Source organism: Varanus komodoensis, unplaced genomic scaffold (genome assembly GCF_004798865.1).
Source record: "Varanus komodoensis strain SLA01 unplaced genomic scaffold, ASM479886v1 scaffold7_3, whole genome shotgun sequence".
NCBI lineage: Eukaryota > Metazoa > Chordata > Lepidosauria > Squamata > Varanidae > Varanus > Varanus komodoensis.
Genome location: NW_025336480.1, coordinates 9312627 through 9335194, shown reverse-complemented (window position 1 = coordinate 9335194; position 22568 = coordinate 9312627). Strand labels below are relative to the sequence as shown.

At 40.8% G+C, this 22568-nt stretch overlaps 1 protein-coding gene across 1 annotated transcript in view; it reads right to left on the bottom strand.

Annotated features, from left to right (window-relative positions):
• Positions 1-22568, bottom strand: part of ACSL6 (acyl-CoA synthetase long chain family member 6) — an 80313-nt gene that overhangs the window by 34341 nt on the left and 23404 nt on the right. The window contains exons 2-3 of the mRNA XM_044454531.1: positions 4236-4456; positions 425-539 (exon numbers count right to left, since the gene is read on the bottom strand). Coding sequence (XP_044310466.1) covers positions 425-539; positions 4236-4430 — 310 coding nt within the window. The 5' untranslated portion in view covers positions 4431-4456. The remainder of the gene's footprint in view (positions 1-424; positions 540-4235; positions 4457-22568) is intronic.

Genomic DNA, 22568 nt, shown 5'->3' with positions numbered 1-22568 from the left:
TATTAATTATATTGTGCTTGTTTTCAGGAGAATGGGAGTCAAAACTAAGCTCTATAAGCTCAGTCACATATAATCTAAGATTCCTGCTGTATGCAAGAACAGAGAAACACGTGAAATACAAGAATAAACATCTGCTGTACTTCCAAAACTATTTTTCACTTACTAATAATAACAGGAAAGCACATGCAATCCACATTGCTAGAAGTTGTTACAGTAGTTCAAAACAATTTGTAGATTTCTTAAGCATGCAAACTTTTTCATCATATTCTAGCCCATTCCATTTTTAATACCGACGTTAATGTTACCAGCATATTCAGCCGTGAAACATCTGACATTCCAGAACTAAGACATACATTCTGGGTAGTCTTAACCCTGAGCCACTGGTGGCTCCCAAGTATGAAATATCAATACCTTCAAGACTTACCAGATATGTTGAAACCCCTTCTGAAAACCTCATACATGGTCCTTGCATCATCATAGTAGTGAGTTAGCAATTGTGAGCGGTCACCAATTACAGATCTCCGGGCACCATCCCAGCTCTAGAGTAAAATAATGTAGACACAAAAGGAGATCAGTAGGCAAACCTGTACATTCGACATGGGCCCTTGGAGCTTGTTCCAGTTTTTCAAAGTTATAAAAGCCATTAAACTACAAACACAGTGGCAAGCTCATAAATCTATTGCAAACACTCCTTAATTCTCATACAAACAGAAGTTGAAGCTTAACTTTATGTAAATAGTTTTGTTGAGATTCTTCCCTTGGTGCCTGGTTTATCCTTACATTTACCCTTTTGTGTCCACCTCACTGTCAAAATGTAGATTGCAAGCTCCTTGGGACAAAGACCTACCTTTGTGTTTGTATGACTGTATAAACCGTCATTCTGATTGTTGGCATTGTTTAAACAACCAACTATACCTTGCAAATGGGCATTCTTGTGTTCATGGGTGGTCAGAAGGGATCTGCAGCACATAGCAACATTAAAATATCCTGGTCTTCTCCATTTCCAGACTTAAAATATGAATGGAGAAAAGGTGCATCAACAAGTCACTGACCCTCCTTTCTTCAATTATATAAAATGCATTTGGTAGCCATGTACAAGAAATTATCAAGCAGCTCCGTCTCTATGCTCCTTTGCTTTATTTAGGCAGAATTTGTTTCTCCCCAACTTAAAAAACCAAGGTTATTCCAGTCTTACTATCAGTTTTTCTGTCCTGTGAAATAGGAAGGTTAATTTGTAGGCTAACCTTTGAATCATAAAATAGGGATACCACTAAAACTTATCCACTGGATTGGAACAATGATAGCAGATACATAGATTCATCTTATGCAAAGTTCAACTATATAAAGAGACACTATCAAGGTCAGGAGGAAAAAAATAAAATAACAAAAGGTTAAGACATGCAGCTGTGTAAAGGACAATTTCTCTCCTGTCCCACGTCCACTATTGCCAGGCTTTGTAAATAATATGAATGATGCAGCAAAACTCATGAAATATACATTTAATTCCATACCAGTGTCCATAGGGAGCATTTTCCTGCAGCCAGCAATGAAAATATTTTGAAAGCACAAGGTACAAAACAAAGTGTTCTGAAAAATCAATACAGTAAAACTGCAGGTTTGAAATGTTCTGTAATTTTGTGTATAAATAGAAACCTTTAGCAAGCAATTATCATACCATCATATAGAAATTAAATAAATAATATTCCTCCTCCTCCAACTCCCACTTATCTGGAAATAGATAAAGCTTGATTTTCTATACAACTAGGAACAGATTGTAGAGGCTCATTTAGATCTAGCAAAATGGTGTACCCCAAGTGTGTCTTCCTTGTTTTATGGAAGTGATTGCCAAAGATAGCAAAGACACATCGATCTAAAGAGAGTCAAGAGAAAGATGTGCAGGACCAACCAAAAGGCCAAGCCATGGGAGGAGTGGTGGTTAGCCAAGGCAAAATGAGAGAGGAGAGCTTTTACATGCAGGCATTCAGATCTTATAGGGGTTGTGTGATTTCAACAATTGGACCAAGCTGGCCATGTTCTTAAAGCAATCCTACTAAACAGCCTGGATTTTTAACAAATGTATAATTTTGCTTCTCTAGGTCAGTTGAAGAAAGTATCATGTTTGATGTAGCTGACCATTGTAAGATTATGAAAAAAAGGTTTGTTGAATCGGACTGAACCCTTACTTAGTCTAGCATTCTGTTCCTACATTTATCAGCTTGCGTTAGCCGACATGAGCAAACTAGGTATCCTATTTCAGAGATTATTTTTAAAATATTCCTGTGTGTGCACTTTTGTTCAGTATTTTCCTGAACTCTTTTCTCTGTCTGATCTTGCTGGCTTACAGTGTGGTTCTTAACTCTCTTGGTAAAGAAAACCATGGAATAAATACTCTCTCTGATTCAGCAATAAGCCTAACATAAACCTATGGCCTACAATCACTTCTCAAGACCCACCATGTCTAAGTAGTTTGCTTGGGCTCATCTCAAAATGATGTATTTGAATTAATACTAGGTACCTCCTTCCAAAGCATCATGAAACTGCATCACTGCCATAAGTAATGCTTTGTGTATGCTTTTAAATTCTGAGAACCATAAAAGGAATCTCAATAGTATAATTAGTTCACTTTGTTTATGCTTTTACAAATATGTCTCCAAGGATTACAAAGTGTGTTACAAACAAGAACAGTCACACAGATATTTTATTGCATCATTTATGTTACTCATTAAGTTATTCCGAAGACCAGTACTGAAAAAAATATTATCTAGTCCTAAGGTGGGCTTTCCTTTCCTGTCCTGTCCTGTCCTGTCCTGTCCTTTCCTTTCCTTAGTAAAGCAAACTAATCCCCAAAATTAGTTTGCTTTACTAAACCAGAATTTAATTTAGCATGTGATTCTTTGAAAACATTTGAAAACAGGCGTATTAAAAAAAAAAAAAAAAGCTACTGGTAGATAGCTCAATGAAAATGTTCACCCAGAGCACAGCTGCTGAAAAAAAGCAAAGGCATAATTAGGAAAGGAACTGAAAATAAAACTGCCGAAATCATGCTCCCTCTATGCAAATCTTTGGTGCAATCACACTTAAGGATATTCTGGGCAGTGCTGGTCACCATACCTGGAAAATAGCATTATTGCTGAAAAAACTGCAAGAAGGACAATTATAATGATGGTGTTAAAACAACTCTCCTATGAGGAATAGTTAAAACAACTGTGAATGTTTAGCTTAGAAAAAAGCCAAGAAAGAGGAGACATGACAGAAATGTTTAAAATTATGCATACTGCGGAAAAAGTGGAGGCGGCAGCATTGTGTTCCTCCATTGTGGTACTAGAAAACCCAGGGGAAGGCAGAATCTTGCACCCATCCAGCTGGAGGGATGGGCGGCTGGATAGAGCACTGGACTGGATGGACCACTGGCACGACCCAACATGGCTTTCCTTATGTTCTTATTTAGTTATAATTTGTGTGAAGAAACTTTTTTTTTTACTCTAGAAAAAATATCAATGGCTGCCACTGAAGAGCAAAAGATGAAGGGGCAAATTGACCTTTCTGTCTTGATGTATGCCTTAACAGGGATCCCATTTCCCTGCTGCATGACGTCCTCTTTCTCTAGGCATCGTGCTCCTGGTTGTAATCCCCACCCACTGCCAAACAGGCTTTCCCTCCTCCTACTTCAGCTTCACCTTTCATCTACACTTTGGATATTCTGTCATGCCACATGGTAAGAGCATCCGGTCATCTATTAACAGGTAATGTATCACATCACACTGTGATGACCACATTAGAAAGCGATATGATATAAAACACCCACTCACTCACAAACTCCCTGTGCAACTGAAGTATCATACTGAAATATCAGCTTTCAGCTTTGGAAAATGATGGGTCTTTCACCATCACAGCCCAGAGAAAAATCTTAAAATTACTCTGGACAAGCCATTCTGTTAATAGTCAGTTGTAATTTTGAACATCAGTTCATAAGAGTTTGTGGTGTTTTTATTGTATTTTATTGTATTGCTTTTATGTACTGCTGTAAACCACACAGGGAATTTCAGCTATTGGGTGGTATAGAAATGAAAATAAGGAAAACAACTGCAACAATAACAATTTTAGATGACCACCTATGAATACGTGAAATATCCAAATAACAAAAGCTGCATTGGCTTCTGCTTTAAAAAGTACAAGAAAAGTTATTACCACTCACAGATCTAACTCTGTTTTCTCATGAAAAGCTGTACCCTCACCTCGACTTCCTCTGACTGGATCAAGAGGTCACACGGGGGTTTCACTGCTTTGGGCCGGCTGGCCAGCCAGTATGCCACGACGACTGCAAAGGCACCCACCCCGACCAAGGCGGTGGCTGGCAAACTTCGGAAGAACTGGCTGAAGTCTTCGAACTCTGGAAGTCGCAGGTTCCTTAACATCTCTTGCGCGTGCATCTTTTCAAAGATTGAAATGGCAACCTCTGGAAAACGCAATGGAGAAAAAGTGAATGAGCTGACAGCAGAACCTGGACTGCACTGTTCCAATAACTTGTACTCCAAATGCAACCTCAGAGCAATAGATCTTAGCAAAAATGTTAAAAGGTCTAAAGCAACTGAGAGTGACGTTAGCTGTAACAAAGCAGAATTTGGGGGGTTAATCTACAGAGTCCTTTCACCACTGGGACACTGACCCCATGATGAGTTTGCCACCACTGCGGTGGTGCCATAACACAAATCCTACTACACAAGTTGGGGCTGTGGAGGGTGGAGGGGAGGAGGGGGAAAGGGACACCCACAGTGACCTGCTGACTCCTGTAGTGGATTTCTGCTTCGCAATACCTCCAGGGAGCTTTGCAATTGAAATGCCACTGCCAGTGGCCACTGTACTATACAGACCAGCTTAAAGCTGTTGTGCCTGAGCAGTTAAAGCCTCCACACAACTTTATTGAGAGAAGAAACTGTCAAGCCCATTGAATAGCAGCCTTCAAAAACAAAACAAAACAAAAGTTTGATTTGACATTACTTATTTCCCATTTTAAATATCATTTAGCCCTAATGACAAACTTATGGCAAGCCATAGCTCAATCTGAAAGCAGACTTTTCTGTAAAAAACAGTAAATTCCATAGTTATAGAAGCAACATTGCAAAAAAAAAAAAAAAAAACCCCAAAACCAAACCAAAAAATGCCTCTTTCTCACTCAGAGCCATTAGAGAACACGTGTCCACATTTTATCAGAGGGCCTTTTGATACTGGGCTTGTCTCCACACTACATGGAGTGTGCTGAACAAAATGGCATGGCAGTGCACTGATCATGGGGCTCATGTGTAAAATGCACCCAAGGGTTCTACAAAGAGATCCATCTTGTGTTGCGACATCTTACAGCAAAGGTCACAAGCTCCCCAGTGCTCATCCCCACAAGGTCTGTTCTTGGGAATACTCTGTTCCAGAACGGATGGATTTCTCCAATGACTCACTGCTCCAATAAAACTGAGTATTTGAGTGGCTGTCCAGCCAGAAGACTCTTGAATAGCTTTGATGACAGGGTGCATCAGTGTTCCTGCGTGCTATTAAGCTGACAGACACTGCTCTGTTCTGTGTATCTGGAGATTTTCCAAGCTCTTTGGCGTCATTCCTCTGGGTAATGATTTGTAAATAATCAAGTCTAGAAGTCGGGAATTCATTCTACTGGGTAGACGGCATTCTGCAGGGCAGGGCAAATGGATGCAGGGAGTGACGGGAGACCATGAACACTGCACACCATGCGCCAACAGCTCACAAGGAAGCCACCCTGTGTCTGCACTGCGGTTGGGGGCTCTCAAGATTAAATGTTCCTCCACAGGAGAACTAAATCCCTGCATATAATAAACCAAACGAGTTATTTTCCTCACACGCTAGTTTTCTGTCTGTGGATATTTTATAGCAGGAAATGTTCAGCCATGATTTCAGCCACTTGCAGGTGGAAATAGACCAATCCAGTCACAGGCTTACCATTTGTCTACTTGTTATGAAAACTTGGCTCAGATGCAAATATTGATTTATTTATTTCAAAAAGTACAATGTTGTCTTTTGCACCTTATTTAAATTTTCAGAACTCTGCTTAGGAGAGAGGAAGGAAGGAAATCCTAAGGAGTCCTAGTGTTTGTCTTTAGCTCCCACGGTTTAACAAGCAACTCTCCTAGAACCAGGAACAGTGCATTTCCTCTCTTTCAGCTATACACAAAAAAGAAATTAGTTTCCAGTCCTCTTCTGCTACACTGAGCACCAGCCACTGAAAAAAGAATGTTTACTGTCAATCAAGTCAAATGTACATTATATGAAGGGTCACATGTAGAGCTGCATACTCTTTTACCCTGAAGAAGAGGAGGAGGAGGAAGCAGCGGCAGCAGCCGCTGTTGTGGTAATGCGGCAGCATGGATAAAGGAGGTGGTTTACCTCTTTTCCCCCATACTGAACCAGCCCCAAGCTACTATTTGCCACTGCTCTGCGCCATGGCAGAAATGTCATTGGGTTTCACAGGGCTTCATTTTATCCTTCATGCGCTTTAACATCTACATGAAACCACTGGAAGAGATTATCTGGAGGTATGGGTTGAGAGGACCTCAATTCACAGATGACACTCAGCTCCACCTGTCTTTTTCATCAAACCCAGGTGAGGTGATATCTGTTCTGAACTGATGCCTGAGGTCAGTAATGGACTGGATGTGGGCCAATAAACTGAGTCTCAGTACAGATAAGATGGAGGTGGGCAGGCCTCTGATGGTGGGCAGATTATCCATCAGGTTGGAAATATTTCAACCTGTCCTGGACAAGGTCTGTACTTTGGGGGTGCTCCTGGACCAAAATCAGCACTTGAGTCTCAAGTGGACTTGGTGGGCAGGAGCACCTTCTGTGAGGTTCTGAGGCAGCATTAGGGCTCCCTCTTCTGGCCAGAGACCAGAATAGCAGCCCTGGTGGTTGCAGGGCTGGGCCCACAGTCAACCGCAGCCACCTGGGATGCGACGAGCACCCCCCCCCCCCCCCGGGAGCCCTGAGGGAAGAGCTATATAAGAACCAGCTCTTCCCTTCAGATGCTGCCTCAGCAGTAAGGGGTCCTGATGTTGTTGGAGGAGGTCCCTGTCCCTTCCGGAAACTGCCCGTTGCCTTGCTCCTGCCTCTGCTTCTGGACCGTGCCCAGCTTCACCTGCTCCAGCTTCCGCTCCAGTCTCAGGTATCTGCTTCTCCTAGGCTTGTCTCCCTGGCTTTCGACTCCTGACTGGCATTGACTGCGCTGCTCTATTCAGGTTGGTCTACCCTGCACTTCTGTTACACACCTTGATTCTGGACTGCCTGACTACGATTTGGAAAGGGCCTGTATATTGCACCGGTTGTCTGGGTCCTGGTGCCCTGACCAGATACCCAGCCGCTCATGCCCCAGATGCTGACACCCTTCTTCAGCTGTGGCTGATTTATCAGCTGCAGTCTTATCTGGAGAGACAGAGTAACCTCTCAGCTAGATTATTATAACATGCTCTATGTGGGGCTACCTTTGAAAATGGTACAGAAACTTCAACTGGTTCAGAATAGGGCAGCACATTTGTTAACAAGAATAGACTTGTGCACCCATATTACACCAATTCTTTACCAATTACACTGGTTATCTGTTGAGGCCCAGGTTCAATTTAAAGTGCTTGTTTTAACACGTAAAGCCCTAAACGGAATAAGAGCAGGATACCTGAGGGAACACCCTACTCTACCAATAAGATCAGCTACAAAGGCCCTTTTTAGGGAGTTGTCCCCTAAAGAGGTGAGGGGGGCATTAAAGAGAAGGGGCTTTTCAGTAGTTGCACCCCATCTATGGAATATGCCCCAGAGAAGTACACCTGGCACTTTCATTGCTATCTTTCTGGAGCTAGGCACAGACATTTTAAGAATTGCTGAATTAGCATTTTATATTTTAAAAGAATTTTAATGATTTTTAATCACTGCTGTACATGAAGTAATTTTAGCAACAGTTGCAGTTATCTTTCAGAGTTCATTGTATTTTACTTTATGGATTTTTATTGTATGAACTTTTATAACATGAATATTACTGTGATATATTAGTTTTGGATTGCACATTCTTCAGAGAACCCTGAAGGGCTAAGGGAACAGTTTGTAAATGTAAAAAAAAATTAAAGTCAATTTGCTAAAGTAAATTTACTTGGACATGAGCTGAGAAAAAAGAATGATAAAACTACTGCATTTGCTTAAAAAAAATGAAGTGAAGCCAAGAGAAATAGCTGGGTTATCTTTGTGGGAGAGAAAGAGGAGAAGAGGCAGGGGGAGGGGCGCAATACAGAAATGTCAAGGACTCAAAAATTCAAACAGTTGAAAGAAAGGAAAAAAGGAGATGAGAGAACTTTTCTCAGTATAAGAAAATTAAAGGAAAATTGGGAAATTGGCTAATAAATCCTGGAAGAGTTACGCTAGTGCTCAACTGAACTGAAGCATATAAACAGAAGTGAAAAAATGCTTAAGTATATATATATTCTTTACTGCTGAACATGTTCTCTAGCACATCCTTAACTGAAATTTTGTGGTCTCTCTCTCTCTCTCTCTTTTTTTTTTTTTTTTTGCATTACCTGTCCCATGACACTACCTAGCCAGGGCACTACCTAAAGGAGGTAGTGGAGACCCAGAGGGTTCTGAGCCTGGTTTGGTAGATGCAGCCAGTGGGGGCGGGCAGGGTAGATTTCCAGCTGCTGAAAGTGGACAAGGCCATAAGAAGGGACAACTAAAAAGAAGCTTGGCCGTACTAATTGACCTGCTTTCCCTTGACTCACGGAATGGGGCTCTGCTGATAATGACAGAGTGCCATACTCCTCATTTCTTTCAGACAAATAATGCTACCAATAACCCAAAAACATTCTGATGAATTAGATGCTAATTCTGTCATTCAAATACACACACACACAGAGCAATCCACGTCATTATTATTCCCGGGCACCATGATCACAACTAAAAATTGTTTTAAGAACATGAATGCATCTCTCAAGGCAGTGGAAGTACAAAGAAAGTATCAACACTGCTATTCCGCATTTATGTGAAACCTCTGAGTTGAGGAGTGTGTTGCCCTCAGTATGCGATTTCCCTTTTATCTTCACTAAGTGAGGCTGTAGATGTGCTAAATTATTACCAAACCGCCACAATGAACTGGATGAGGGCTAATAAGCTGAAACTAAATCCTTATAAAACTGAGATACTGTGAGTTGGTGGTTCTTGTGACCAGGTCAGAAGATACAGGATTGTAGCTTCTCTTGGAGACACCTTTGTCCCTTGAACCTCCAAGTAGCTTCAGTAGCATGAAGGGCCTTCTGCTAACTTTAGATGATAATCCAGCCGTGCCTCATTTTTGGACCGAAATAACCTGACTTCAGTAATGGATACTTTAATAACCTCCAAGTTAGATTCCTGCAAGACACTCTATGGGGGGCTACCCTTTATGACTGTTCAGAAGCTGCAGCATGTGCAAAATGCAGCAGCCAAATTAACTGTGAACACAGGAAATATCCCACTTGCATTGGATTCCTGTATGTTTCGGAATCCAATTACAGTTGCTGGTTTTAATCTGGAAAGCCTTACACTCTCAGAACCAGAATGCCTGATAGAAAACCTCTCCCAGCATAAAACTACCTGGACACTATGGTTCAATATTTGAGGCCTTCCTCTGAGCACCTCCCACAAGGGATGCTTGCAATAAGCAGTAAGAGAGAAGGCCTGCTCAGTTATGGCTATGGAACCATCTCCCTACTGAGGCCCACCTGGTACCAACATTGTCATATTTTTGATGTTATGTTAAGTCTGTTCTTCTACTCCCAGACATTTAATGGCATATGATAATAAGTTTGTTAACTCAGATCTAGTATTTTATCAAAACGGTTTTTAGATGTTTTGTTGTTGTTAGTCCCAAAGTCGTGCCCTACCCATCATGACCACACGGACAACATTCCTCCAGGCTGTCCTGTCCTCCACCATTCCTCCGAGTCCAGTTAAATGTTAAAATTCCTTTAAATTTTTGTAGTCTGTTACTTATAATTTTTGTGAATTCTTACGAACATCTGAGAAAGCTTTGGCTACTGGCTGTCCAGAAAAAAATGAAATTAATAATGATAATCTTAGTGCTTCCAGCTCCTCATCGTACTCTAACATCCAACACAGAACTTTTTATCCCTCATTACACATGACTACATTATGCAAGTGCCTGCTACAGGATCAGTGGAAGGGAGATACAAAAGTTGTCAAGTGACCTTTTCAAAGAAGGACAGGAGCAAGGAGGCTGAGGTACTTTCTAAATGATCAAATCTGAGGAATCATTTTCAGTCTTACTATTCCAGTGGCTCTGTTCCCAGTACCACTTTAGTCACTGGAGAAGGAAAGGAGAAATAACGCTTTGCACCTGCTGAGGACAACACTGCTACACAAGGAATGCAAGGTCTATTTGTACCTTTACAAGAGTGTGAGCCTTCTCTTGTGCTGTGGGGGGACATAATCTCTACAGAGAATGGCAAATGGTGGTCCAGCATGACTACGAGCTCGATTTATAAACTGCAATGCTCTGCAAGAATAGGATTGATTTGCAAACACACGTACAAATACACACCAGAGCCTATGGCGGCATTTAAATACGAAATGTTTTGCAACAGCAAAAGTTAAAAATCCTCCCTGTTTGCTTTAAGAAGTCTGGCATATTTGAGGATCCTTACAGATTAAGAAAAGTTATTGAAGTCATATCCTTTTACAAAATCATCATGGACTTTAACCAAGTGTTTTGTACAAAGCCAACATCATGACAAAACCACAGAAATCTGTCCTTTCCACTGAATCCTTTTAATTGTCCTTCAACTTCCAATGCTTCTTTTGTGTGTCCTGCTTCACAAAGTACTCCATCTCTTCTTTGTTTTTCATGTGTCTTTGTGGTCTGCAGCCTCTTTGTTTTTTCACTTCCTGTGTGCCTGCAATAGGGTTTTCTTCTTAAGTCGCTGCTGCCTAACTTTCATATCCTCTTTTCTCAACCTTCCCAATGGATCTGAAGATCAGACTGCTTTGGCAGCCTATCCATTTGTAGCCCGTGCAGGCAGCCACGCATCCTCAGGCAGCTTTGACTGCTTTTAACACTCTTCTACATTCAAAACCTTTCCTGGTTTGGCTGAACAAAGTGGACGCTTGCTAAGCGACACCCTGTTGCCATGACAGCATCCCCCTGTATTCAGAGGCACCCACGGTGATGCTTCCAAGAAATGCTGTGCAAAATACATCCTGTAACCACACTTGCAAGATATCTGTTACAACTGAGATGGGAAGTGGCTTACTTGAAAATAACAACAAAAGTCTTACAATGTGATCAAATGCTTAAATCAGCCAGGTACACAGTGATCTGGGGTAGAACATTTTCCAGGACAGAAAATGTTCTGGAAAAAATTCCAGTGCTTTATTTTTCCTACAGAAAATCTTCCATTTCATAAGACCACCACCACATTGCAGTTATATCCTAGCTTGCTTCCTCTTGCAAGGAATCAAATGCAGCTTACAAGGCTCTCGTCCTCTCCATTTCATCTTCACAACCACCCTGTGAGGTAGGAGTTGGCTGAGGGTCTATGACCCAAAGTCACCCAGTGAATTTAATGGCTGAGTGGGGGTGGGAGTCAAGATCTCCAGGCCAGCATGTTGTCATAATTAGTACACCACACTGACTCTCAACTAACAGAGGAAATGTAAATACAATTCTAGGGAAGCTGGATGGTGTTAAAATTGTACACAGTATTTTAGGGATGATGGAAGTCATAACTTTTCCAACAGTTCTGGTACTTTTGTTCTAGCATGTCTTTCCTATCTTCATTTTCTGACTCAGAACTGCTCTATTTTATATCAGGCCCACATGATTTGTGAGTGGGGTGGCCATGTGTCCACCTTTCCAGAGGACAGTTCTCCATATGAAGAATTGTGTTCTGAAAGCATCTTCCACCTGAAGAGCTGTTTAAGTCTATGCATGATCTAAAATTAAAGCACCATCTGAAGGAAGAGCTGGGCCTGAAGCTCCCCATCAACAGCACCTGGACAGCAGCCCGAGCACGGCACACAGATGCCCTGGTCACAGTCTTCTATGAGAAGTATGGGAAGCAGAGGATTTCTATTCAACTAATAACCATTCTTTCCAAATTTGCTCCTATGGTATAAATCAGGACATACAAACCTTGGTGATGCATTTCCTCTCTCTTTTTCAAATGGATACTTGCATCCCTTGAGACTTCACTAAGCTCTTAAAACATATCCCACCAAGTCAGATAGCTTGGCCTGCCTGACAATTCCCCTGTTTGGATGCTCCAAGTGATAATTCCATGCTTATCAATCCTAGATATTGTTTATACACACTTAGATGGATAAAATGTTCTGCACATATTAGTAAAACTATTATTACGAGAGGCGTTCAATGTATTCTCGGTATCGAGTTGATTTGCTATTGATGTGGGTAATTTAATTATTTCATTAGCTAATGACACTACCTGAGGGTATACATGCAAAATTTCAAATAAGTGTGATCATTAGTTCCCTAGTAATCCTCAGTGAAAGATGACCATGATGACTGACATGACAATGTTGAAGAAAATCGAGCACCGCGCTGTGATTAAGTTCCTTACAAAACAAGGAAAAAGTCAAAAAATCATTCACGAAGGGATGGTGGCCATTTACCAGGACTCTGCAACTTCATTATCTACTGTTCAAAAGTGGCCAAGTGAATTTAAAAGGGGCAGAGAAAACACTGAAGACGACCCTCGCTCGGGCGGGCTGGTTACTGCCACTACGAATGAAAATGTGAAAAAAATTGAGAAACTTGTATTGGAAGATGCCTGAATAAAAATCAAAATGTGAGCAGATATGACAAACCTATCTGTTGGTAGCATATTTACTGTTTTTCATGACCATCTTAACCTTTCAAAGGTCTGTGCAAGATGGGTGCTGCGATGCTCATGGTGCCTCAGAAACAAGTGCGAGTCGAGTGCTGTAGGGAGTTTTTAGAGCTCTGTGCTGAAGATCCATCGAGTATTTTCGACCGGATTGTTACTGGAGATGAAACTTGGGTTCATCACTATGACCCTGAAAGTAAGCAGGAGTCCATGCAGTGGCATAAAAAAGGTACTGACCCTCCGAAGAAATTCAAAGTCACTCCATCGGCCGGAAAAATCATGGCCACAGTGTCTTGGGACTCAAAGGGAATTTTATTCATTGAGTACATGAAGAAAGGTGAAACCATAAATGCAGCATCTTATGCAACCACTCTGCATAATTTAAGAGCAGCAATTAAAGCAAGGCGGGGAAAACTGAATGCAGGTGTGTTGCTTCTTCATGATAATGTGCCTGTTCACATGGTGCGTGTTTCGAAGGCTGCTGTGCGAGACTGTGGTTTCGAAGAAATATACCACCCACCCTAGAGCCCAGACCTGGCCCCCAGTGACTACTACCCATTCTCAAATTTAAAAAAAGATCTTCATGGAAAGCAATTTTCCAATGATGAAGAGCTCAAGGCAGCAATTAACGCACATTTTTTAGACAAGGAGGGGGAGGGTATTTTTTACAGGGAATTGAAAAGTTAATTTCTAGATGTAATAAGTGTATTGAAGTTATGGGGGATTACATTGAAAAATAAAAATTATTTCAATTTATTATTCCTCTTTCTTCATGCTGATACTGAGAATACATTGAACGCCCCTCATATAACGCAAAGCAGAATACTGTGGCAGTTTCACAGATTGCTGTATTTAATAAATTTTTGCTATATTATAGGTCTTATAACTCTAAAATACAGTCACATATTAAACTAACATTTGAACATGTTGCCCATAATACAGCAATCATAAATGAACTCCAGCATTTGGAAATACACCTGCTGCAACTGTTTCACACTGATGTTCCTAGTGCAATTACATTTAGGACTTCAGCCAACTAAAATAAATATCAAATGAACTGATCACTTATGGCTGTAGGTATCAGTCTATCTATTAATGCCACTGGTTTTGCTATAGATATTTTACATAAGCAGCTAAGTGTACATGCATCAGCAACTACATCTTATTGCAACTACAAGTATTGCCACTATCACTATTGCTATTAAATAAAATATGCCATTAAACATCAGATAGAGCTTATGCTCCAAAGTTTATCCTATTACAGTAATTCTTCAGTAATACGCTTACCATAATTTCAAAATCAATGAATGAAATCAGCAGATATCTTATTATTCTACCAATGTTGTGTTCCAGATCATAGTAAGGACACCATCTGAAAAATCCATTAGGAAAGCGGACACACTAGGATCATATGACTTTTGCTAGAGTTAAGAAATAATGTGGTCTAAGAAACAAGCATATTGTAGCTTATTGATCTTTGGATTGTAGCCATATAGACATGCACCTGGAAGCAAATCCTATTTATTTATTTATCTATCCAATTAATATCCTGGTTTTTTTTCTTACAAAGAAGTCAAGGCAGCTTACACCATTCTCCTCCTCCTGCTCTCAATCTTATCCCCCAACAACAACCTTATGAATTAAGTTGGGTTGTGAGTCTGTGACTGGCCCAAAGTCACCCAGGTGGCTCCATGGCTGAGCAGGGTCTAGAACTCAGTTTGCCTGAATCCCAGTCCCACACCCTTAACCACTATACCACACTGTCTCTTTTAATAATAATTAAAATCTATTTTAATGCATTGGGCTTTAATTCTAAATAAGCATGTTTTACTATTGTCCTGACTAAGCAGAATCCTACAGTATTACTTGCTGTGTCCAAAGAGAATACAGTTTACCTGTTTTAGATATTCTTGCTGTGCAGTGCTATTGGAATGCTTCCCTTGCTTGGACCGATGCAGGTTTGATATTATGTTCTCACACTGCAGTTTCTAATACTAATTGTGACCCATTACACACTGAAAGCTTTGAGTTGACCTATTCTATACAGGAGATACTGAAGATGAAACTCAAATACGTTGGCCACCTAATAAGAAGGAAGGACTCCCTGGAAAAGAGCCTAATGCTGGGAACAATAGATGGCAAGAGAAGGAGGGGACAGCAGAGGATGAGGTGGCTAGATGGAGTCACTGAAGCAGTTGGTGTGGGCTCTGGGACAGGAAGGCCTGGAGGAATGTTGTCCATGGGGTCAAGATAGGTCGGACGCAACTTCGCAACTAGTAACAATTCTATACAGGAACTGATGAAGCAACTGTCTGAGATATGGCATTGTAAAAGCCACTGATCTGTAATTGTAACAGCCATTTCCCATCAATGAAACAGCTAGGTTCAAACAGTTTTAGGATTAGGTGCATTAAAGAAAACCAAGTCATGGTATTTTATAAAGACATTTCCTTTAATACCTGGAAGGCTATTACCATGTCTCTGCTTATCAAAGGCCTATAGCAGCCTATACTGAACTCTTTTCTTATATGTGACTAAATCCAGTGCCGAATCAGTAGCTGAATGCTGCACTAAGCAGTAGCAGCCAACCTCCAAAAGCTCTTTGTTAAGAATGGCTGTTTACAAATTCAAATACTACCAGACCATGTTTCCCTGCTCATGAAACCAAATATTAACAACTTGAAAGAGCAGATAAAGACTTAAGAACTCAAGGAATAAAGATTTCATAATAAGAATACTAAATATGTACCATGCTGGCTCTATCAGATACTCCTTTACTCTCCTTTTCAAATACTTGCAGATGAGCCAGCCCTTCCAAGCATTTTAGAGGGGAAAACATCAAATTATAGACACATGCATCCTTCCTAACTGACATATGAATATCTTTGTAGCTGAGCACTGGCACCCAAATGCAACTTGTTTACTAATAAGTGTGTTAAGAAGCAGGCCATTCACATCCCAGGTTATAATGACAGCATGTCCCATTACTGAACATATGTGCCCACAACTCTGTCATCTGTAAGTCCTATGAAATTACCCTTATACTTACCCCTGCAGACCCCCATTCCCCAAACTATATCCCAAAATATTCTGCAACATCCCCTTACTTCTTTCAAATCGCTTCCCAAGCACATAAAACTGAATTCTCATATTCTTCTCCTTCATTTCCTTCCTCCTCTTCTGCTATCTTGTGTCTATTTTTAAATGTTAAGACCTTTGACAGCAGGATCCTGTCAAGGGTGTTCTTTTCAAAATGCCGTTTAAACAGATGACATGGATATTAATAAAATAAGCCTGCAAATGATCAAATTGCACTGTCGTCCCATCTCCCTCATCAAAAGGTAGCCATTTCATTGAAATGAATCAGCTAAATTGTTACTTATACATACACAGAATATAGACCTTACAAGGCAGCTCATATAAAAATAAAACAAAAATAAACATACTATAAAACTGAATCAAAATAAAACCCAACAGCAATGCAAAATAATGTTAAGACAGGTCATTTAAAACAAATGATAACATAAACCAGATTAATTTCAAAGCTGAAAAGATAAAGACCTTGTTCACAAAAAACAACCCAAGCTGGATAAATTTCAAAAATTTGCTTGAATGCTGGCAGAATGCCACAGCTGGGAGGCAGTTCACGGGGAGCCACCAGCAAACCCACCTAGCAAACCAATCTTAAAGGTGTGCTTAAACACAGAAAGAAAATACAACTGGAACTTAATGGCAACAACCAGGGCAACAAAAAATCAACAGTTTGGAATATCCAATGATGAAAGAATGAATGAATTCAAACAACACTATACAAATACATGCAACAATAGTTACAGGATCAAAAAATTAAACAACGCTGCTCATCCTTTAAAGTAAACAGCAGGTCAATATTTTTCTACAACAGACACCAAACATGTTTCAAACATGAACTGGTCTTCTTTAATGGGACAATAAAATCACTATTACAATTTCACACATGGTGGTCCAAAAATACTTTAGCAACAGTATATCTGATACCTCATTCATTTCACAAGTTCCAGTAGCCTTTGAATAGCTAGCAGAAGATCTTACCTATCTAGGAAGGGTCACAGCTAATGTACCAAAAAGTCACATGCACCTCCAAAGACACAGGTAAATCCAGGAAGACCCCTGAGCTACAAACTTACCTGGTTAGTGAGAATATAACCCTGTTCAAGACCAGCTGCATTCCTTCAGTTCAGCTCAACTGACTTCGCAATCCACAGTACCTCCATCTTTTCTGGATTAAATTGAGGCTTGTTCTCCTTATCAAACCTAAAACCTATCTACAAATGCCTGGGGAGTTTCTGGGGCTCGTAAATGGAAAACAGAGGTAGAGTGAGGTATGGGCCTCATATTAGAGACACTGTAACCTAAATTCTGCACGACATCTCCCCACAGTGTCATGTAGATTTTAAATGCATTTAACAGTAGATATTAAAGAGGCAAGTTAAAACTTTGATCTGCCCCACAGGGCTCCATGGTGTAGCACAAAAGTCCCCAGCATGACCTTCTAGGACTATCATGCTCCCATAGCCCAACCCAATAAGAAGTCCCAGAAGGTTACCACTTGCAAAGGCAGCAAAAGCTGCTGAGAGATTGAAGAGCACAACCAGGTTGTACTTCCTCAATCCAGCTCCTGACCTGGGTCTTCTAATAAGAAGCCTCAGGCTTACATCCAAAGACTATGATACAATGCATGTTAGAATATATCCAAATGATCAGTATCTTCTAAAAGCACTTGGAGTTGAGAAGTCATCACCTCCTTTGACATCTTAACCAAAAAAGGCAAGATAAACACTGAATAATTTTCATAGATCATCAAGTCCTTGCTTGATTTATTTAGTGGTGATCACCCAACTGATTCCTCAAGGATGTATTCAGAACCCCCAAAAGCCATATCTTCAAGTCTGCTCTCAATCCAAGACCATGAAAGGCACAGACACCAAGTGGTAAGCTTAAACTTCTAAACAGATTCTCTACAACTTCAGGCTGCAAACTTTAGATATATTGACAAGATAGTAAGATAGTGTCCCAATCCCACCCATCTCAGACTCCATATTTAACAAATAGGTATCTAGGTCAGTAGAGTAAGAGCGCTATTCTCCAAAAATATATGGCAAATTGATCGCAGCAGGCTTCTGAAAACTCCACACCCTGCTCCACACTCCTCTATAAAAGAAAGTATTAAACACCTTAAATAGCAACTCTGTAGATACAACAGCAGCAGAGAAATAAGATTTCTGCATTGCCATAGCCTAAGTCCATAAATGAGCTCTCACCTTTCTTTGATTGTGCCTATAATGAGTTTTCCACCATTTCCACTCCTACCCAAGGATTATATTGTTTTTACTCAGTAAAGAGGTATGCTGCCCCAAAATTTATAGTGACAGAATTTAAAAAATGGCCAATACAAAAAGAGTGGCTGATATAATAAAAAAGAAGCTGTTCATTATTCCATAGAGAGAAGTCTTATTACATACAAATATTGAAGCAGACAAGAAATGGAAAGCATACACATGGCTGCTGATAAATGCTCTAAAATGAAGATCACAATGGCCCACAAGTTTCTTTCTAATGGGAATAATCAGCAAGAAGTCATGCCTCAGGGGACATTCAAAATATAAAAATAAACTTGTGGAGTTCTGTTATTTCCTGACCACCCCTGATCTACCACTAGTTTGTCACAAACTTTAGCACATTACCCACATTACAGTTTAGCCAACTGCCTTCTGCTTCCTATTCCATGTGGTGACAGGAGACACACAGGTGCTACTGTTAATAGGTACCTTAAGCAGATTTAGCCTCAAAAATAGAACTGGTGGACAGGTACACAAACCATTATCTACTCCAGAGTGAAATTATTAGGCATGCTAATATTATGTGCTGCTCAGCACTTCACCTTCATCTCCCAAACAACGGCATGTTAATTTTTCATTTTCTTTGAAGACTTTGCAGTCAACTTCACTATTACTAGTTCAACAGGAATACAGCAGCTTGGATGACCAGCGATCACAGAGCCAGGTGCTTATGTGTCTTCGGCAGCCTCCTTCCCTTCCACTCCAAAGCAGCCCAGCTGGATTGCCATTTTCAAAAGTGAAAAGCAGGAGGAGCAGGGAAGGGAAAATCACCGTAGCTGCCCCTCCTGCTCTGCACAGGGTGCTCATAAGCCTGAGTTCAGGTTTCATGAGCGTCGAGGGCACGCCCACAGGGAAGCACCTTTAGTATGCCCAGAGTTTTCAGTTCCCTTGTTTTTTTCTGATGCTTTAAACGATGTCAAAAATGTAAGGAAAGTACAGGGTTTTGTTTTCAAATTTTTTACAGTTATCCCAATAAAAGTTTCTAACATAATAGTACATTTAAATATTAAATGTGCTTTAGGGTTCTCCCCCCACTTCAAATATTTCAGGTCACTGGGGGAAAATTAACACAAGTTACTTTTTTAGCTTTGTTGTTTACTAAATACAGGTAATATATACAGACTAGATTAAGTCTCTCCAACGCATCTCTCTAGGTCATTTTCCAAAGCAAACTAAAAATGTTTCAAATGACCCAATACAAATTAACCTAAATTTAAACTAAATTTTCAAACGTTTTCCCAATTCAAACACATCCATGAAGAACAACTCACAATTATATAAACTGTGGATTGCGTTTAGGTGTGAATATCCTGGCTCCCAACCCTTCATCTAATCCCACTATAGTGGACAATTCAGGGACACCTTTTCCCTGGGCTGTTTAGTATTATTTATTTATTATATTTATATCCCACCTTTCTCCCATTGTGGAACTCAAGGCAGCTACATGTGGTTCCCAGGTGGTCTCCCCTCCAAGTTCAGGTCAGCCCCAGGCCTCCTTATATTCAACATGGTAGATGCCTTATGTGCCCTGAACTGGGTTCCTTATTTGTGCATTCAAAAGCTAGACTTTCTTCTTGAAAAGCATTCCTTACTGACCAAAAAGCACAAAGCACTCAGGATGAATTCCTGAGCAAACACAAAGCAGTATGTTGAACCCAATATAGTATTCACCTCCAGGAACTCTCCCTATAAGCACGCCTGGGCTCCCTTCGGGAAGGGCCTTCCGAAAACAAGCACACTTCCTCTCTGCGCACCAGTCCTCTAATTGAGCCACCCGCCTCTACTGGCGCCATGTCATGAGATCAAGAGCTGGGGCTGCCTGGCCTGTGTCTGAAAAACTCCCCTGCTCCGAGTCCCCTCCTGTCAGCTGTACATCATGGTTATTCCCAGAAACTGTCTACTCACCTGGGGAGTCTGGCCTTGAGCTAAGCATCTCGACTTCCCTCATCTCAGTGTCCCAGCATGGCCCACAGTCCAAGGCTCCTCCCAGTTCTGATTCACATTCTGATTCTTCTAGAGACCAGCTAGCAGTCCTTCAGAATAAGCATCCAAAGCAGTAATCTTTCTCACTCCCTACATTATGTGCCTTCAGACCATACTCTGGGCCAATGTACAAACCTGTAATTTTGGGTTGTTGCAGGAGGTGCAACCCAGATTTGTTACTACAATTATAGGTTTGTATGTCACACTGGTCAACCCAGGTTGGAGCACCCTCGGATTCTTTTGTACAGTGGGGAAGGTTGGGAACTAGCATGCTTGCTTGCTCTTTCCAGCACACTCTCAACAATCCACAGTTTGTTTAAACCGTGATTTGTTAAGTTACTTGAAGTGACTCAGTAACTAATTAACGCAGAGACAGTTTAGTTTCTATCTTTCCCCATTTGATTTTAACACAAATCTGCTCATTGCTGCGCACTTCTTAAAACTTTCATAGGGGGAAAACGCATTCCAATATGAGATTGATAAAATGTGGGAAGAAACACCGTCCTCGAAACTCCTTAGATGAAGGTATCACTGAACTGAAGAATCATAAGGCGTTCAGAATACTTGAGTACCTCTCATGGTTTCCTGTTTCCTTCCTAGGATATGTAAGGAAATACCTGGAGAAATGAAGCTTGCCTGAAAAATTGCCTGGATTAACACATTCATATCCTGAATCATATACACCCATATCTTGACAAGGAATCAATACAGAAAGCAAACAGTTTAGAGAGGGGCACTGCCAATAATCCTTAAAGCAGATTCAGAGTAAAATAAAAACAATATGGGGGGAGGGGTCCCTGTGATTCTAAACTCTTTAAAATAAAAGCGATAAAAATACATCTGAACTACTTGCAAGTCACCACCATTACCTCTAATTCAAACTTGAATTCTTCATTTCACAGATTATCTAACTATGTACTTGCGAAGGTTAATCCTGATTTTATATCCACAAGTGGCTTGTCCTTAGCCTGGAGTCAGCAGCCCTGTTTTGGCACATGGCCCAGCACTTACAGTGACCTCCCTCTAAGTCAAGGGAGCAAGGCAGCAGCTTCTTGCAAGGCAGAGAAGGAATGTGAGCCCGCTTTAGATAACTGGGATAGAAGCAGCCACTTCTCTTAGAAGCGATGGAAGCAGAATTGCCATTAGCTTCTGCAGGCCCCTCTTCTGACATCAGTGAGCTGATAAAACAGTGCCATTTATTTAATCTATTGCTCTGCTACAATAATGCCACTTTTCAAGACTCAAAAGAGTTCATTTTCAGACACTCACATAACTAGACCGAATCAATTTATGTGACTGTTGTGTTAATGTGAGCATTGCATGAGCTGTCTGACAGTGGGCTCAAAAACATTTTCTGCACCTCTCTGGAACATGCTTCTCAGGAGTATTGTTCATCCTGCCTGATGAATGATACTTTACTCTTTACTCTTATAGCCACAGAGCTGAAGACAGCACCTAATACAGGTTGTAAGGTTAACTGGAAAATACCCAGGCAGGCATGCTTCACTGGGAGGATCTTAGTTACTTCCATGCAATACCCATTTTAAAGAAGGACAAACCATATCCCAATTACTCTGTATAAAAGGTAGCTAAGCACATTCCAGCATCAGAGCCATGGACCAGAGTTTGAAATATTTTAAAAAGATGGAAGCTCCATTGTGTTATCTAAGATTTATTAGCCCATGACTGATTATCTATACTGATTTTCCATAAACAAAAAATAGCATTTTCCATACAATGGCACAAATGCAGTGTACAAAGCATTTGTTTCCAGGACTTTCTGCCACCCGGATTGCCTACTGCCGACTCATTGTAACTGCAAAAAATGGCTGCAGGTCATTAGCTTGTAGGGCACACCCTTACTGACAATGCTAACACTGCACAGCCTGCTAGTGAAGTCAACAACATTGTGCCCACCAACACCTTCCAGGCATCTGCCAGGCTCCCTGCTCGTCTTGATTTTGGGGGTGTGTTTTAATTTTTAAAAAGGGGCCTTTTCTGACTGGAAAGCTGGCATATTACAAGGGAACATACCAGTCTTCAGTGCTCTCTTTGTTGCCAAAAATGCCTGTAAGTCCCACATAGGCCACAAAGGTATACTTAAAAAATAAAAACATGGGTGGCTGCAACCTCTGTGGGGATGGTTTCTGTGTACGTGTTTTGCATAGGCTGTGAAGGCTGATGTCTGTGTGTGTTTTGCCTGGGCCCGTGGTCCATGTGGGCAGCACCAGTTTGTCTTTGGTGCAATGAATACTGTTTTGAGAGGCAAATATATTATTTGGCATTTGAGACTCAGGCAGCACTTCATCCC